The 20395-nt window shown below is 42.2% G+C and overlaps 1 protein-coding gene across 1 annotated transcript in view; it reads left to right on the forward strand.

Annotated features, from left to right (window-relative positions):
* Positions 1-20395, forward strand: part of dcaf12 (DDB1 and CUL4 associated factor 12) — an 88310-nt gene that overhangs the window by 37040 nt on the left and 30875 nt on the right. Inside the window, exons 6-7 of the mRNA XM_072572779.1 lie at positions 7504-7569; positions 14088-14250. Coding sequence (XP_072428880.1) covers positions 7504-7569; positions 14088-14250 — 229 coding nt within the window. The remainder of the gene's footprint in view (positions 1-7503; positions 7570-14087; positions 14251-20395) is intronic.

A 20395-nucleotide genomic window follows, 5' to 3' on the forward strand; every position in this document is an offset into this window, starting at 1 on the left:
CCCTATTTTACCTGTCCAGTACTTTGAAATTATTTGTCCAATAAACATCAAGTGGCAAAGTTTCATCTGGATAGGAAGGTATATTTCAGTATGCATATAGCCACACTTAGGTTTTTTGTGAGGAAAGTTGATTATCTTAAAATTCTCAATCTTGCACCATCATGTTCCTCCAGTTTTTTGTGGGTTGAGAATATCTACAGTGTAAAATTCACCCCTGATCCTGCTGAGGTCAGAATCCCCATATAAATTGGGGAGGCAAAACTTGAATTTCTTCCTGCACACTGCTTTTGTCTGGTGTGGTTTTGAGAAAACCTATCATCTTCAATTGATTGAAAGGCCCTCTGCTTTGAAATTGAAATGAGCATCTTCAACATCTTCCCTTCCAGAGATCTATCTACTGTTTGAACAGCTGTGACCATTACCATTGTTTGGCTTGGAATTGATTTTACTCCTGTGCATGTTCCATTCATCTGAGAGTAGTTCACATTCCAAAGGTTGTCCCTTTGCGGTCATTTCTGTTTTGTAGAATTAGCTTTATTGTCACATGTACTTAAATAAATACAGTGAAATGTTTATAAGTTGCAGTTTACAGTGCTGTCTTAAGTACAAAAGTACCCAGGCACAGCTTTTTCAGTTACAAAATCTTAGAAAATGGAGAAATAAAAGTCCAGCATTGTAGAAGTGAAAGTTCAAAACAACAGTCTTTCAACCCACATCACACTGAGGCCATACCAGGCTGAGAGTCTACCACGTACTGCTGGAAAACTGCCATGCCAGGCTGAGAGGAAGCCAAACCATGCCGTGCCAGGGAGCTACTGTGCCAGGCTGGGAGGACCCCTTGTCATGTCGATGCTGAGGCTGGAGTTGACCATACTCCATAAGAACACAATCCTGCTGAATTTCAGAACACCAGTTCGTGAAAGCATTTCAGCACAGTGCAGAAAGCATATAAATATGATCAGATGTCCAAAACGGCACATAAAACTGCCAAACCTAGTCAGTATCGGAAAACTTCCCAATGAGGATTACACCTAGAGATAGAAGACCTTCAAGTCATCTGTTCCCCTCACTGGTGACTTGCTGGTGCAACTCGGCCAATTACACACGTTCAAATAGCTCAAGCTCAGACTTGTAGTTAGCGCATGGAAACAGACCCTTCGGTTCAACTTGTCGAGGCTGACTAGGTTTCCTAAATTAATCCAGCTCCAGCATTTGGCCCATATCCCTCTAACCCTTATTCATATACCCATTCAGATACCTTTTTAAATGTTGTAATTGGACCAGCCTTCAATACTTCCTCTAGGAGAAAGTGAGGACTGCAGTTGCTGGAGATCAGAGTCAAAATGTGTGTTGAAAAAGTACAACCGGATCAGGCAGCATCTGAGGAGCAGGAAAGTCGACGTTTCGACCATAAGCTCTTCTTCAGGAATGTTGGGGGTGGGGAAGAGAGGTGTCACTACAGCCACCATCACCATGACAAACGATGACATCCCTTGCGCCTCCGCCGCCCCACAGACCACAGCCACTGCCAACTATACTGTTTCTGCGATCGCTTCCACGACCACTGCCTCTGTTATCGCCACCAATGCAACTGCCTCCGTAATCACTGCCAGAACCATCGCCACCGAAACCAACTGCGAAAGCTATCTGTCACATCACTTCCATAACTGTGGTTGTCACTGCCACAGCCACTTCAGCCCCCACTGATGTCATGCACTGGGACACCATCAACGAAAACTCAGCCACTGCCGAAGACATCACAAATGTCACACGGAACGTCACTTCATTCCCCCCCCCCCCCGCCCACCACTAATGCCACTAAATGCGCCGCTTCCGACCCCAACCCCTGCCTGTGTTCGTCACTTCCTTTGCAGATGTTACCCATGACACTTTGACCACACCCACTGCAGAGATAGTGTCTGCCACCACTGCTAACTCCAACCTTACACCAGGTCCTAGCACGCAGCCCTGCTATATTTGTTTAACATTCCCCCCACCCCACCCAAAATCCCCGCAACCTTCAACCTCCCCTCACTGAGGATGAATGATCAGTCATCAGTATAGGCCTCACCACTACTCCCACTACTCTCCCAGACCAATGAATTCAACACGTGGCGAGACATCGAATTTTTCTTCTGCCGTGTCTGTGCTTATTTTTCCGCAGGGACTTCCAATCACCCTCCAAGAACCCCCTTCTCACTCCTCCACCATACTCCATCCACTTGGACACCCGTGCTGGTCTATTACCCGCCCCTGATCTCTTCATCTCCAACTGTCAACATGACATCGACTGCCTTAACCTATTCACCCCCTCACCCATTCTAACCTCTCACCCTCGTAATGAGCAGCCCTACACCCCTTCTGCTTCAACCTCAACCTCACCATCAAACCAGTGTGCAAGGGAGTTTGCTGCACCGACCTGTACACCACTGAAGCTAAGCGACACCTTGCAGACACCACCTCCTCCTGCCCCCTTGATCACTATCTCACCTCCCATCACCAAACTTGTTATCTCTCAGACCATCCACAACCTCATTACCTCAGGGGGTTTCCCATCAACAGCCTCCAACCTGAGTTGGAACAATCCATCTTCCGCAGTTGCACCAGCACCATTTCCCACCTTTTCCTCCACTACATTGATGATTGTATTGGCGTCATTGAACAGTTCAACAACTTAACGAACATCTTCCACCTGTTCACTTGGACCATCTTCGACACCTCCCTCCCCTTGACCCCTCCATCTCCCATTTCTGGCAACTGACTCAACACACACATCATCATCAAACGCACCGACTCCCACAGCTACCTGGACTACACCTCTTCTCCACCCCCCCACCACCACCACTACCCACCTCCAGTCCCCATAAAAATGCTATCTCTTACTCCCAATTCCTCCGCCTCCACCGCATCTGTTCCCAGGAGGACCAATTCCACTCCCAGAACATCCCAGATGGTCTCCTACTTCAAGAATGCCAATTTCCCCTCCCACATGGTCAACAATGCCCTCCAGTGCATTGCTTCCACTTCTCGCATCTCTGCCCTTGAATGCTATTCTTCCAACCACAACAAAGACAGCTTCTCCTCCACCCCCACACCCACCCTACCAACGTCCGGATACAACACATAATCCTCCAGCATTTCTGCCACCTCCAGTCAGACTCCACCACCAAAGAGATATTTCCCTCCCCACCCCTTTCAGCATTCCGCAGAGACCATTCCCTCCACGACTCCCTCGTTAGGTCCACTCGCCCTGCCAACCCACCCTCAACTCCTGATGCTTGCAAGTGTTGTAAAACCTGCACCCACACCACTCCCTCTCCTCCATCCAAGGCCCCAGAGATTTTCCTGCATATCCAAGCACCTCATCTAGTGTGTCCATTACTCTTAATGAGGTCACCTCTACATCGGGGAGACAGGACACCACATTGTGGAACATTTCAGAGGACATCTCTGGGACATGCACTAAATGGGGCCGCATGGTGGCTCGGTGGTTAGCACTGCTCCTTCACAGTGCCAGGGATCCGGGTTTGATTCTGGCCTCATGCGACTGTCTGTGTGGAGTTTGCACATTCTCTATGTCTGCGTGGGTTTTCTCCAAGTGCTCTGGTTTCTTCCCACAATCCAAAGCTGTGCAGGTTAGGTGAATTGGCCAAGCTAAATTGCCATAATGTTCACGGATGCGTAGGTTAGGTGCATTAGTCAGGAAAAATGTTTTTTGGAAAAATGTTACAGGTTGGAGGGGGACTTGAATAAACTGCAGAATTGGGCTGAGAGGTGGCAAATGGAGTTCAATGCAGCTAAATGTGAGGTGATGCACTTTGGGAAGAATAACAGGAAGGCAGAGTACTGGGTCAATGGAAAGATTCTTGGTAGTGTGGATGTGCAGAGGGATTTTGGAGTCCATGTACATCCCTGAAAGTTGCCACCCAAGTGGATAGTGCTGTTAAGAAGGCATACAACGTGTTAGGTTTCATTCGTAGAGGGATTGAGTTCCGGAGCTGTAATATCATGCTGCAACTATACAAAACGCTGGTGCGGCCACATTTGGAATATTGTGTACAGTTCTGGTCCCCATATTTCGGGAAGGATGTGGAAGCATTGGAAAAAGTGCAGAGGAGATTTACCAGGATGTTGCCTGGTCTGGAGGGAAGGTCTTATGAGGAAAGGCTGAGAGGCTTGTGTCTGTTCTCATTGGAAAGAAGAAAGCTAAAAGGGGATTTGATAGCGACTACAAGATAATCAGAGGATTAGATAGGGTAGACAGTGAAAGTCTTTTGCCGAGGATGATGTCAGCTTGTACGAGGGGGCATAACTACAAAGTGAGGGGTGATAGATTTAAGACAGATGTCAGAGGCAGGTTCTTTATGCAGAGAGTGGTAAGGGCGTGGAATGCCCTACCTGCTAATGTAGTCAACTCGGCCATATTAGGGAGATTTAAATAATCCTTAGATAAGCACATGGATGATTTTGGGATAGTGTAAGGGGCGAGCTGAGAATAGTTCACGGGTTGGCACAACATCAAGGGCTAAAGGGCCTGTTCTGCTGTGTATTGTTCTATGTTCTATGTAATAGTGAAGGGTAAGGGTCTGGGTGGGATACTCTTTGGTGGGTTGGTGTGCATTGTTGGACCGAAGGGCCTGTTTCCATACTGTAGGAATTGTAATTGTAATTCAAATTCTAAACATCGCCAATGTCCTGTGGCCAATCACTTCAACTCTCCGTACCACTCCGCCAAGGACGTGTAAGTCCTGGGCCTCCTGCACCATCAAATCATAGCCACCTGACGACTGAAGGAAGAATACCTCATCTTCCACCTTGGGACCCTCCAACCACACGGAATCAATGTTAACTTCATCAGTTTCTTCATCTCCTCTCCCCCCCGCCTCAGACCTTATCTCAGATCCAACCTTCCAACTCAGCATCGCCCTCTTGAACTATCCTAACTGTCCACTTTCCTTCCCACCTATCTGCTCCACCCTATACTCTAACCTACCTTCATCCACCGTTTGCATTGCTTGCTAGCTACCTTCCTCCTTGCCTCACCCCCATCCGATGTGTCTCTTAAACCCCGCTTCCAATTCAGGTTGTTCAAAAGGTATTTTCCTTTAACAAATTAATACTTGGCTAATGTGAAAGCTATCAGGAAAAGTATTTCAAAAATCTGAAACAGCAAGGAAGTAACAAAATGTTTCCTGTGCCCTAGCAATTGAAGAGGCAGTTTCAGTTCAGATTTAAATCTCAAATATTCATGGGACTCAAATGCAAAATATATTAAAATATGTTCTCCAAGTGAAACTTCCCAAATAAAACAGTTGGAATTACTGTGGCAACTTTGGTAGCGATCGACATTCTTTGAATTTGCAGTATGAACAGGGCCAATGAAGTCTTAAAAATAATGAACAGAACTGAAACAACTCAGCCTCAAGTTCTAATATTCTTTAAAAATCTTAACAAAACATCAAAATTAAAATGTACTCTTTGAGAACACTCTGCGTTAAAAACACAGCAGCAGCAAACATATTATAATACAATACTTCATCATGGCCACTGATCCAATTGTTTTATTAAAATAGGCATTGTAGAAATTCACACAAGTGAGGTGCTCAAGGCACTCAACTTGTTTTGAGGTTACACGTTTGATAATTTTAGAAAGGGCAAAGTTGTATAATTTCAATGTAAAAACAAAATCTGCCCTATACATATAGCCCACAAAACACATTGAATTGAGATCCTGATTCACATAAGGCCAAACAGTGACCTAAAAGGATTTTCTGAACCAGTATTTTAACAAACCAAAATATTTAAATATCAAACACTCTCAGCATGGCGCAATTTACATTGAAACATCCCCCCCTTGACCCAAGTGTTAGTACAACCTTCATTTCAGTGTTTCTTTTTTTTTGAAGAGCCTCTGGTCAGAATTCTTCTCATTTTTAACACAAGGTAGAAGCGCGCACATTTGAGACCCCCTTAGTTCACCCTGTGATGATTCATGAAATGAAAAATGACGAGTGAAAAAGGTGGAGAAGGTGGCCCCAAGAGATCCACGCCAGAGTCGGACAAGACTAAATCACATCCGCAGACTCCCAATTAACCAGCACAGCACAGAAAAAAAAAACACAAGCATCGGTCCAAAATGCCCAAAGCTCTACAAATCCCACACCACCTGAAGTGCGCACACAAAAAGATCACTAAAACGTCCTCTCCTTGGTGGAAACTGGACAGAGGAATGCCACCCAACCACCAGACGAGGCTGTGAAGGAAAGAAAGACCAGCTGTACCTCTGAGAAGATGATTCAAGCCAATTCTGGATATATATAACACATTAGTGTTGACACTTCTTAATCAGAAATAGTTTGCATTGTCTTTCTAAGGCAATTTGAGATAATGTGTTGAAGTTGCAAATATCACATGGCCCTTTGGAAACTAAAAAACTGCGTTCCATGTGAGTGTCCCTTTGAAACAAAATATTGGTTCCAGAGGGTTCTACAAGACCTTAGCTCAGGTTTGATGTTCTGAATACAATATATGAGCTTTACAACCTTTCATTGAAAGAAAATATTTTTACCAATTGCAAATTAAATCTTACATTTTTGTAAAGACTAAATTTACTTTATCAATACAGGGGAACCTCAATTATCCAAATGAGACAGGCGGGTACTATTTCGTTCTGATAATTGATTATTTGGTTAATTGATTCAATGTCTTTCTTCTTGGACTCTGTGTGTTTTCTCCTCTGTTCAGGAGATAAGGCATCCTCACAGCGTGCACGCGAGCCCTCTTCCAACGTTGCCCCTCCACCACCCCGTCCAACCCTGCCCTCAATCCCGTCCAACACCACCCGCCTGCCCCCCAACCCTACCCAACACTGCCTCCTGTCCATTGGCTGCAAACCCTGTCTCCTCCCCCCGCGCGCACGTCCACCTGCTGTCCCAGACAGCCGGACTGGACATCAACAATAAGACTATTGCCTTTAGGGTGCTATTCCAAATAGCGCGCGCACACAACTTTTTGCAACTTTTTGACAGGTTCCACCTTTGCCCTGTACAGGGCAATGTTAGAGAGATTATCTGGGAAGGGGGGTTTAGGGTGCATGCCTGTGTCGAACTCCAGGGAAAGTGTGGGAAGCGAGAGAGAGAGGGAGGGTGGGAGGTCAGTTATTTAGAGAGAGTGCCTGCATTGTTCTCAGCAGCACTTGTAATCACTGTAAACAAAAGATGCGATCAGTGTTGGGCACACGTCTTTGATGTAATGTTTCTGTTGGGACCTCGAGATTTTCTTTGGATAATCTGATTTTTGGATAATTGGTATTTGGATAATCAAGGTTTCTCTGTAATGCTTTGACTGAAGCTTGGTTAAACTGCCAAGAATTTCAACAACTCATACAATATAAAGAAATTGGGATTATTGTGATTGATATGAACTCTAATTTGCACATCTGACATCAAATAATTAAACATGAACTTTGATTTGTACTCAACATTTCTGTTAACTGTTTAACAGGAACTTGGAGCAGTATCTCTCGATGGTTACTTTCATTTATGGAAAGCAGAAGGCAATTTAACAAAGGTACGTTTCCTTTGTTTATTAAATTTCCTGTAAAATAACATATAAAAATTATATTTTCGAAGAGATAACTTACTGGTCACAAATTAATTTGTTTGACTAATCTTGAAACAATTATTTTGTTGCTAGATAATAAATTAAATAAATGATGTCCATTTCCTTTGGTTAAATTATTAACTGAAGAGTGAAAAGGATTCTTTTTGTCCACATGTTGGTAAAAATTTTACTGGTTGCTTTTAAGAAGTTTCCCATTTATTATCGGTGTTACACCACAGATTTACTCCATTGCTCTGAAAAGTTTTAGGGAAGGAAATCACCCTATGTAACCAACATAATTTTCTCATCAAGGGCTGGATGCTGCGTACTTTGGGCCAAATGGCCACTATCTGCACTATAGGGATCCTATGATTCCATGAAGTTTCTGTCCAAACAAATATTTTCAGAGTAGTTAAATCACAACATAATTAAATTCATTCATTGCACTATATTTTGCTTTGTGATTTTGAATACCTTGTTAAATATTTGCTTCATGCGTTCAGCTTCTGTGGTTGTCTGTAGTTTTGTTTGCTGAAGACTGATTCTATAGTCTGAATATATGTACAGTTCAAAAACTTTCTTTGGCATTTACCCAAATGCCAGTTATTCTCAGCCTGACAAAATCTGTTCAGTTGCTTTTCAAATTATTTTGAATAAAGCCTTGGGCTAATTTCAAAAATTGTGTGCAGGTGAAATGTATGTATGTTGAAAAATGTATTTAATTTTGAACAGTTGCATTTATGAGAGAAGAGGAATGGCATACTGCTTTGTTGGCTTTGTTGATTTTGAAATATAAATGATTCACAAATATAAAAGTTTTAAGACTTCCTGCAGGATAATGGTTATCTTAGCTAGATCCTTTCTTGCTGCATATCATGCAAGTTCATCAAAGGCACTAAGGCAAAATGCCAATCTGCCTCATTACCCTGGAAGGGTACGTTATCTCAGAAGATCATGCTGCTAAGTAGCAACAACACACATGTTGTTTGCCACAAACAGAATGATGCTGTTGAGCCAAAAAGAGGTTCTGCCTAAAATACAAATGAATAATTATAGTACCAGTGCTGATGTAGGTCACACATCCCTAAGACTGACTGATCATATCAAGCAGCATGTGTTAGCTGTTCATAATAAGCAAGGTAGTTACCCAGCAAGAACCTTTTGGGACTCTCTCTTGGCTGCAGAGAACAGTACCTCATCCCCTAACACACTCCTATTTCTCCTTCATTTCTCTCCTGAACCCTTTCTTGCATGGCATTCTGGACCACATTCACTCCTCCTCCCTACAGTCTGTGCCCTTGTCCACAAGGGGAGCTAAAAACTTGTACTTTTGAACACAGGCACTTGCTGAGACTACTCCGAAGCTAAATTTTGTGTTCCAGTAACTATCTTGTGCAAGAGTCACAGTTCTTGCCGCTCACCACAGACCAAATTTAATGCAATTAATGTAAGTAAACATCGTGTCCAGGTAACTGTCCGCCACCTGACCTTTTCAGATTCACTTATGATTTATGGGTATTGCTTTTTTAGGCCAACATTTATGGTCCATCCTTAGTTACACTTGAGAAAAGTGAGCTGCCTCCTTCTACCGCTATAGTCCACTTGCTATAGATAGATCCACAGTGCCATTAGGGAGGAATTAGTAGGATTTTGAGCAAGCAACACTGAAAGAATGGCAATAAATTTGCAGGTGGTGGTGATCCCATGTGCCTGTTGCCCTTTCCCTCCTAGATGGTTGTGATTATGAATTGGATGTTGCTAAGGAGCCTTGGGGATCCTTTGCAGTGCATCTGAAAGATGGTACACATTGCTGCTGCTACTAAGCATCAGTAATAGAGGAACTTTATGGATATGTGGCCAATCAAGTGGACTGATTTGTCCAGTTCAGTGTCATGTTTCTTGAGTATTGTTGAACTGCGCTGTCTAAGCATTTGAGGGAGTGTTTCATCACATTGCTAATTTGTGCCTTGTGGATGCTGAATATGCTTTGGGGAGTCAGATTTACACACTGCAGCATTTCTAACATCTGACCTGTTCCTACAGTCACAGTCTTTTATATGGTTTTTCAAGTTCAGTTTCTGGTCGATGGCCACTTAAGGAGTTTGACAGTAAGGGATTCAGTGATGGTAATGCCATTGAACATCAAGGGATGATGGTTAGATTCTTTCCTGTTGGAGATGGTCATTGTCTGAAACTTATGTAGTGCAAATGTTACTTGGCACATGGCAGTCCAAGCCTTTATCGTCAGGTCTTTTTGTATTTGAATGTGGGCTGCGTCACTGTCTGAGGAGCTGTGAATGGTGCTGAACATTATTTGCCATCATAGAACCTCCCCACTTCTGACCTTACAATGACAGTAAGGTATGGATGAAACTGGAGCGTAGTGAGAGGTTTGTTACGCTAGCCTTTATTGGTCAGTGCATTAGGTATAGCAACAGGAATACCATGTCGCAGCTAAGCAGGGCACTGGTTCGACCACTTTCGGAATAATGCATTCAGTTCTGGTCTCTTCGCTATAGCAAAGATGTTGTGAAACTTGAAAGAGTGCAGAAAAGATTTACAAAGATGTTGCCAAGGTTGGAGGGTTTGAACTATAGGGAGAAGCTGAATAGGCTGGATCTATTTTCCCTGGAGTGTCAGAAGCTAAGAGGTGACCTTTCAGAGGTATATAAAATTGTGAGGATCACTGATAGGGTGAATAGCCAAGGTCTTTTTCCCAGGGTGGAGGAGTCCAAAATTAGAGTGTATAGGTTTAGGATGAGAGGGGAAAGATTCAAAAGGGACCTAAGAGGCAATGTTTTCATGCAGAGGGTGGTGCTTGTATGGAATGAACTGCCAGAGGAAGTGGTGGAAGCTGATACAACTACAACATTTTAAAAGGCATCTGGATGGCTTCATGAATAGGAACGGTTTAGAGGTATTTGGGCCAAACGTTGGCAAATGGAACCAGCAAAATTGAGGATATCTGGTTGGCATGGACAAGTTGGACCCAAGGGTCTTTTTCCATATTGTACGATTCTGTGCCTATATGGTTAGGCTGAGAACACTGTACTGAGGACCTGCTGCAGAGATATCCAGGAGCTGAAGTAACTGACTTGCAACATCATTCTTTGTGCTAGATATGACTCCAACCAGCAGAGAATTTGCCCCAAATTCCGAATGGCTCTAGTTTTTCGAGGGTTCCTTAATTTCACACTCTGACAACTGCAACCTTGATGTCAAGGACAGTCATTCTCACCTCACCTCTGGAATTCAATTATTTGTCCATGTTTGAACCCAGACTTTGATGAGGCAAGTGGCTGAGGGGCCGTGACAAAACCAAACTGAGAGTCAGTGAGCAGGTTATAATGAAACAAGGTAGCACCATCACTGACACCTTCCATCACTTTACTGATGATCAAAAGTAGCCTGTTGGGATGGTAATTGTTTGAGGTTGGTTTTGTCTTTTTTTTTTAGGTAGTAGCCTTACCTGAGCAAGTTTCCACATTGTTATGTAGATATCAGTGTTTTAGCTGTACTGGGACAGCTTGGCTAGGGACGTCGCACCTTCTGGAGCAAAAGAGTTCAGTGCTATTGCTGAATTATTTTCAGGGCCCATATCTTCTGCGGTGTCTATGTCTTCAACCATTTCTTGACATTATTTAGAATTAAATCGGTCAAAGACTGGCATCTGTAATGCTCGGGACCTCTGGGTGGACTATCCACTTCTGACTGAAGATTGTTGCAACTTCTTTTGCCTGATCTTTTGCATTGAGGTGCCGGAAACCCTTGTTGAGTTTGTAGATGTTTGTGCAGCTGCCTCCTCCTGCGAGTTGTTTAGTTATTCTTCACCATTTATGACTAGATGTGGCATCACTGCAGAGCTTAGATCTGATCCGTTGGTTGTGGAATGGCTTAGCTCTGTCTATCACTTGTTTCTGCTAGTTGGTATGCAATTAGCACTGTAATGTACCTTCATTAGGTTGATTCCTTATTTTTAGGTGTGGTTTGTGCTGCTCCTGGCTTGCCCTCTTAGACTCTTCATTGAACCAGAGTTAATCCCTCTGGCTTGATGATAACAGTAGAGTGAGAGATATGCTGAGCCATTAGAGTACAATTCAGCTGCTGCTGATGACCCACAATGCCTCAGATGCACAGTCTTGAGATGCTAGATCTACTTGAAGTTTATCCTGTCAGTCCAGTAATAGTGCCACAAACCATAGTGGAAATTATTCTAAATGTGAAGGTGGGACTTCATCTCCACAAGCACCATCCAGTGGTCACATTTACCAATATTGTCAGGGACAGATGCATTTGTGGCAGGCAGATTGGTGAGGAGGAAAGAATGTTTTTCCTTTTGGTGGTTCTCTCATCACCTGCCGCAGACCCAGTATAGTAACTATCTCCTTTCGGTCTCGACCTGCTCAATCAGTCATGGTGCTGGTGGGCCACACTTGATATTTAACATTGAAGTCCTCACCCAGAGTACATTCTGCACTACTGCCACTCTTAGTACTTCCTTCAAGTGCTGTTCACTATGGAGGAAGAATTATTCATCAGCTAAGGGTCAACGGTCTGTGGAAATCAGCAGGAGGTTTCCTTACCGTTCCTTTGACCTGAAGTCATGAGACTTCATAGGGTCCTAGGTCAATATTGAGGACTCGCATGACAGCTCCCTTGTGACTGCAAATCACTGTGTCACCACCTATTCTTAGTCTGTCCTCCCAATGGGGCATTGTGTCTAAGTAATGATTCCATGAGTATGACTCTCTGGCTGTGAGACAAATTCTCCCAATTTTGGTATGAGTCCCCAGCTGTTACTAAGGAGGACTTGGCAGGGTCAGCAAGGCTGTGTTTGCCATTGTCATTTTTGGTATCTTAGTCAGTGCCAGGTGGTCCATCCACTTCCGATCCTTTTCTTTCCTTTCTAACGGTTGGTGAAGCTGAATGCCTTGCAAGGCTATGACAGAACAGTTAAGAGTCAGCTCCATTGCTGTGGATCTGGAGTCACGTATACCAGATCGGGTAAGGATGACAGTTCACTTGCCTCAAGGACATGTGTAAACCAGATGGATTCTTATAAAAATTGACGTTTGTTTACATGGACATCATTAGTCTTTTAATTTTAGATGTTTATTATATTCAATATAGTATATTCATGTTGAGATTTCAATCTGGATCATCAGGACGTTACCTGGGTCTCAGATGCAGTCCAGCTACAATGCTACTCAGTCATTGCCAATTGTCACAGTCTTCCAAACTTGGTCTCCAGCATATCAACTCCAAGATGAAGTTCTTTGAGCAACCAACGCTTGCTGCTAATGTACTCACCATGGATTGTATCAGAGTCCACCAGTTCCCATGTACTATAGCTGCAACATATAGCCTGCACAGCCATATCTAATCCAATTAATTCAGTAACTATTGATAACTTTTTAGAGGTGAATTTTCTAACTGTAATTTTCAGCTGTAATATATTTCTTCATTTAAAACATTTGGCCAATCAAAAGAGGCAAGAAACAAATGCTCACCAATAACTTACCCAGTTTTCCATCCTGTCACAGTCAAGTGCAACAGCTCGAAATAGGTTGTTGGGGCTATCTCCCACTATTGCTGTCCTTGCATGTAGGTCTACTCAGCTATTCTGCTGACTTGCTGCATACTTTCAATCTCTTTCTCAGGATAATCAGTGTCAACCTGCTTTATTTAAAGTTTAAATGAAGGTTGACAGTCAACTGTCTTTCAGCTTTGACGAATATGTTCTCCAAGGGACTGCCTCCACCAATCAGTTCATTTGCTCACCAATCAGTTCATTTGCTCACCAATCAGGACTCTCCTCATGTAATATCAATGATGATTTTTCACTTGAATTTGTATTCTTGTGAATTCTCCTGATGAGTGTCTTTAGTTTTGACAGTACTCGAGCTCGATTCTCCCAAATGACTATTAAAACCTTTATGCTTGGGTAAACAGTCTTTCCTCAGGAAAGGACTGAAGTGTATTTGAGAGAGAGAAACTTAATGAAAAAGGTGCAAATAAATAGACACAGAAATGGTACAAGTAAATAAATGAATTTCAGACAAGCAAAGGGCAGATGGGTGGATGGAGATTGAAGTGATATTGGAGAGGGCAAGTGATGAGACCATTTCTCTTTCCCCTTGACCTCTAATATAGCATGGAAACAGACTGTTCGGTCCAACTCATTCGTGCCAACCAAATTTCCCAAACTAAATTAGCCCTACTTGCCTGCGTTTGGCTCATATCCCTGTAAACCTTTACTATTCATATACCTGTTGAAATCTCTTTAAAATGTTGCAGCTGTACCTGTATCTGCCACTTCCTCTGGCAGTTTATTCGCCCCTAGTAACAAAACGAGTAACAGCAATCTACTTCAGGGACATATCCTTGTTTAGCCCTTGTAAACACAGATGGATACAGCATAAAAGAAAATGTAGCAATCTGTAAAATTCAACTTCAAATAAAATTAAATCTGTTTTCTATTCAAGTTGCTGTCTACCAAGTTGCCACATTGTCGAGAAAATGTTTGCTTGGCATATGGACAAGAATGGTCTGTATATGCTGTGGGATCGCAAGCACATGTTTCTTTCCTTGATCCAAGGCAACCGCAAAGCTACATAAAATCAGTCAGTTCCAGGGAACGGGGCAGTGGTAAGTTGGAAGAAACTGAAGGTCTGTTGACTCCTTGTGACTTACTTGGCTAAATACTTTGCCTCTTTTCTGGATCCACTGGCATTTATTTATTTTCTGTCATGCAATTTATTTCAAGAAACAATATATATTTAAACAGGTTAGATGTTCAAACCAGAATATTGGCATTTAACAATTCATTGTCTCAATGAGAGTGAAGTTTTTATCATTAAATATTTTAAATCTTTTGTATTTTGTTGGAGATGTGCTGTACTGTTTTATACACTGACAAGAGTACTACTGTACTTTATATTCTTAAGGTATTCGCAAGGCATATACCCAACTTGATTATTTACATTTGTACAATAATTTAACATACTTCTCCTCTGGAAAAAAAAGTTAAAGAAAACAGCCAGATAGATACTATTGTAGCTGCTAGACAGCTTTTTTTTTTGTGGGTGTCACTGTCAAGGCTGGCATTTGTTGTCCATCTCTAGTCGTCCTTGACCTGAATAGGTTGTTAGACCATTTCAGATGACACTTAAGGGTCAACCATATTTCTGTATAGGCCAGATCAGGTAAGAATGATATATTTTCCTCCTTAAAGGACATTAATGAACCAGAGGGGTCTTTCTAGAGAATCAGCAGTAGTTACATGGTTGTCATTAGGGAGCACCTTTTAAGTCCCACACTCATTTAATTCACAATTCACCATCTGCCATTGTGAGATTTGAACCTGTGTACCATACCATGAAGGTACTAATTTTTCTGTACATCCAATGTAGGTGAATGCTTTTGTTACCATTAATCTTCAATTGTATCTACCTCATCAGCTGAGAGGGGCCCTTTTACATCACTGAAAGTGAGACCAAATTGTTATTTTTTCCATTCCAGCTAGGGACGGGCATATTTTATTCTGTATGAGTGCTTATTGCCCATCCCTAGTTGCTCTTGAGAAAGTAGTGGTCAATTGCCTTTTTGAACTCAGTTATCCACAAGCTGTAGGTAGACCCATGATGCCATTAGGGAGGGCATTCCAGAATTTTTACCCAGTGACATGAGGAATGGTGATATAACTCCAAATCAGGAAATGAGTGGCTTAAAGAGGGGATTGCAGGTGGTGGTGGTGTTACCATGTATCGGCTACTTTTGCCCTTCTAGATGGGAGAGGTCATGGGTTTGATAGGTGTTCTCTGAGGAACTTGGTGAGTTCCTGCAGTGTATCTTGTAGATGGTGCACACTGCTGTTACTGCACATCAGTGGTGGAGAGAATGAACATGTACCAAGTAAGGACACTGCTTTGTCCTGGGTAGTGTAGAGATCGTTCAGTGTTCTTGGAACTGCACTCCTACGTGCAAGTAAGAGAGTATTCTGTCATGCTTCTGACTTAGGCCTTGTTGATGTTGGACATGCTTTGGGGAGTCAGGAGGTAAGTTATGTGCTGCAGGATTCCTAACCTCTGACCTGCTCTTGTAGCCATTGTATTTATATGGCAAGCTCAGTTCTGTTTTTGGACAGTGGTAATCTCTGATGTTATCTGAGAGTTTCAGTGAATGTCAAGGGAGTCAATAAAAAGTGGAGCTGGAAAGGCATTGCACGTCAGGCAGCATCAGAGAAACAAGGGAGTTGAGGTTTTGGATCAGGACCCTCTTCAGAGATAGAAATGGGTAGTGCAGGGTTGGAGAACTATCGATTAGAGGCTGCGGATAGGAGATCTCCTGAGGGGATGAGATTGTTGATTGTCCGGGGGATGATGATTAGTGATGAGAGGTAGAGTCATGATCGAGGGAATGATAGGAGGTGGTGTCAGAGAGGGATAATGGTTAGGTTTTCTTGTTGGCGATGGTCATTGCATGTTATTTGTGAAAGTTACTTGCCATTTGTCAGCCAAGCCTGCACATTATCCAAGTCTGGTTGCATTTGGACATGGACATTGAAGAGTTGCAAATGCTGCTGAGCATTATACAATCATCAGCTAGCATCCCACTTCTGACCTTATGATGGAAGGGGAATCATTGATGAAGCAGCTGAAGATGTTTGGGCTTATGGCACTACTCTGAGGAATTTCTGCAGAGATGTCATGGACCTGAAATCACTGACCACCAACAATCGCAACCATCTTCCTTTGTGCCAGGTGTGACTTCTAATAAATGGAGCATTTTCTCCCAGTTCCTTTCGATTCAATTTTGTGACGGTTCCTTGATGCTACATTTGGTCAAATGCAATATTGAAGACCTAAGAACTAGGAATAATTCTAAGCAATTCAGCCCCTCGAACTTGCTCCACCATTCAGTGAGACCATTGCTGATCTTATCTCAGACTCGAATCCACTTTCCTGCTTGCTCCCTACAATCTTTTAAACCAATTAATAATTAAAAAGCTACCTGCTTAAATTTGTTCATACCCCAGAGTCCACCACACTCTGGGATAGTAAATTTAGCAAATTCATGGCCCCTTGAGCAAAGCAATTTTTCCTAGTCTCCATCTTAAATCTGCCACCCCTTAAGACCAAAACAATAACGTCATGTTTAAGATTGCCCCACAAAAGGAAACTTCCGCTCTGCGTCTACTTTGTCAATCCCTTTCAAAGTCTTATACCTTCATTTTATGTCCTCTCATTCTTCCAAAGTGTATCAAGTATCAGCCTCCACCTCTCAATGTCTCCTTATTAGACACACCTTTGGAAGTACTCGAGTGAACCCTCTCTGAACTACTTCCCATGTATGATTAATCAAGGGAACCAAAATACCCAACACCAAAGCTTTGGAATTTTCTTTACATTTAGGTCATTTGCCTTTTGCTCTACCAAACAAATTGAATAGCCTCACACTTGGCTATGTTACACTCTATCTGCCAAATTTTGGCCCTAACAATCCATATCCATTTATAAATTTCTTATTTTTTCATTGCATGGACTTTGTTTAAGGCACTCACTTTGACCTTGCCTCTAGAATTTTTGTCTAGTTGCTACCTAGTGTTTTTATTGTATTGCGTTTTCTTGAGCTTGGACCTGAATGTCTTAAAGTTTAAATCCATAAATTTTATCACTCTAAACGGGCACAATGGGCAAATGTAAACATTTGACTCTATTACCTGCACTAAATATCTGCCCATAACCAAGATTTTTAGCATTGTTACGTTCTTTATTTCTTGAGATCCTTACACAGTTGATGCAACTAAGAAATGCCAACTTCTGTGAACAACCACCAAATTTTATTAAGCACAGTACAGTACAAACTTTCTGGAGGAACTTTTAAAATGCACCTTGCAGGGCTAACAGGGTCATGGCAAAAGTTCTCCCCAAACAAAGGAAATAGACCTTCCTTTATACAAAATCTTTACATCACAGTTAGTTATGCCCACAAGACAACCCCCAGCCACTCCCTCACAGTCATATGCCACTCAAGACACATTGCAGTGACCACTTCACATCTAGTAACAATATAATGCAAATCATCTTTAATGGCCAGATCTGGTATGAATTTTTGTTTTGTAACTATAGGGTACAGTCAGAATTTGCATTGCAATGTTCCATCTGACTTCTGAATTGGTGATGCTGCAAATGGCTCTGAATGGGCAAGGAATGACCATGTGAACTCACTCACATTCTATCTGTAGAACAGAGACACCCACCCTACCTCCCAGAGCATTCACTTTCCTGCAGGTCAGCAGAGCAAATTAACACTTTAATATCACACCATAGTAGGTCACACATTTCTGTTAGGTTGCCCCAAAGACAATAAAAGTCACAACAAAAAAAAAGTAAAGATTTTTGAAGTCATAATTAATGTTCTGTGGGGCTAACGTTGATCATTTATCAATTTTTTTGATTGTCATTTGTATGTTTAATCTTTCACTGCAGCTTTACCCTTCACTTTTTATTTGTGCATAATTGTGCACTATTGTCTGGTTGATTCTTAATTTTTAGAGATACATATCTGTCCAGATTTAAAAATCTTGGTCATCTTTTTAAAATTGTATCTCTTTTGTTGATCAAGGTTACTTTTTCCAATTTACTTCCAATAATGCTTTCCTTGTCTCTTCATAATTAAAATATGCTTTTATGATCTTTTACTTTGATAAGTGTTTAATAGTTATCTCAATTATTGTAAACTTTAGGATTAAAGATTAGGCTATGATCACTATTGGGTTGATTGTCCCCCTGTGCTTTTTCCTCTTAGTCAACTTTGGTCCATTTCCTATTAGCAGATTATTCCTTATTGGGGTTTAGGAAGAAAAGAATGTTGGAACAGTGGGTGACCATTCAGCTTGTTGAGCCTGCTTCTGCATTTAATACGGTCATGACTCATCAAGGAGTTGGGGGACCACGTGTAGAGTGTCAAAGTTTGCACATGACACTAAGATGAGTGGTAGAGCAAAGTATGCAGGGGACTGTGAAACTTTACAAAGGGCCATAGATAGTTTAAGTGATTCAGCAGAGGTTTGGCCAATGGTTACAATGTTAATAAATATGAAGTCATCCATTTTGTAGGACTAACAGTAAAATGACCTTCCCTTGAATGATTTTTAAAAAATTGTAGCTTGCTGCTGTGCAGAGTGACCTGGGCGTCCTTGTGCATGAATCACATAAAGTTGGTCTGTCAGTGCAACAGATAATTAAGAAGGCATATGAAATTTTGTCCTTCATTGCTAAAGGGATTAAGTTTAAAAGCAGAGGGGTAATGTTACAGCTGTATATGGTGTTGGTGAGGTCACACTTGGAGTTCTTCATGCAGTTTTAGTCTCCTAACTTGAGAAAGGATGTACTGGCACTGGTGGGGGTGCAGAGGAGGCTCACTAGGTTGATAGTGGAGTTGAGAGGGTTGGCTTATGAGGAGACACTGAAAAGTCTGGGATTATATCATTGGAATTTAGGAGAATGAGGGGAGGGGGAATCTTATCGAAACAAATAAAGTTATGAACGGAATAGATAAGATAGAAGTAGAGAGCATGTTTCCACTGGCAGGTGACACTAGGACAAGTTTCCAGATAGCCTCAATATCAGGGGAAGCTGATTTAGGACTGAATTGAGAAAGAACTTGTTCACCCAGAGAGTTGTGAATCTGTGGAATTCCCTGCCCAGTGAAGTAGTCGAGGCTTCCTCAGTAAATGCTTTTAAAGCTATAATAATAACATTTGAACAGTAAAGGAATTAAGGATTATGGTGAGAGGGCAGGTAAGTGGAGCTGAGGCCACAAAAAGATCAGCCATGATCTTATTGAATGGCAGATCAGGCTCAAAGGGCCAGGCGGCCTACTCCTGCTCCTAGTTCATATGTTCCTTCAACAACTCCTACTCCCTGGCCACTTGGATCTCTCAATCTCAGAGACTTGTGCTATCTTTCTCAGTGAAAACCAAAACACACAGTAATAATTTAGCTTCTTGGTCAATTCCCTATTCAAAATTGTAAATTCTCCTGACTGTGCCTGTATTGGTCCCACATTTGTTTTAACCAAGCATTTCCTTTTTGCATGTGAACAGAAACTTTTACAGTCCATGTTTATATTTTTTTGCTAAGTTGTATTCCTATTCTGTTCTCCTTTGCCATATTGGTTTCTTGGTCTTCCTTTGTATTCTATGAACCTCAAACCTCAAAATTACTGGTATTTATGCCAAATTTATAGATCTATTTTGATTAGATTAGATTCCCTACAGTGTGGAAACAGGCCCTTTGGCCCAACAAGTCCACACCGACCCTCCGAAGAGTAACCCACCCAGACCCATTTCCCTCTGACGAATGCACCTAACACTATGGATAATTTAGCATGGCCAATTCACCTGATCTGCGCGTCTTTGGAATGTGGGAGGAAACCAGAGCACCTGGAGGAAACCCACCCAGACACTGGGAGAACGTGCAAACTCCAGACAGTTGCCCAAGGCTGGAATTGAACCTGGGACCCTGGTGCTGTGAGGCAGCAGTGCTCGCCACTGTGCCGCCGACTCTTTATACACTCCTGAACAACTTTATTAGTGCCAGGTGATGGTTTTTGAGTTTTTGCACCTTGAAGGAATGTATGGTTGCTGTAAGTCATGTAATAGGATTAACCCATCCATTGCCTATGTGCAGTCATGACTTGTAATGTATTTTCCCAATTAAGCTCAACCAACTCGTGCCTCGTGCTTTCATAATTATTTTTTAATTTAATACTCTTGCTTCAGATTGAT

Source organism: Chiloscyllium punctatum, chromosome 1, assembly GCF_047496795.1.
Source record: "Chiloscyllium punctatum isolate Juve2018m chromosome 1, sChiPun1.3, whole genome shotgun sequence".
NCBI lineage: Eukaryota > Metazoa > Chordata > Chondrichthyes > Orectolobiformes > Hemiscylliidae > Chiloscyllium > Chiloscyllium punctatum.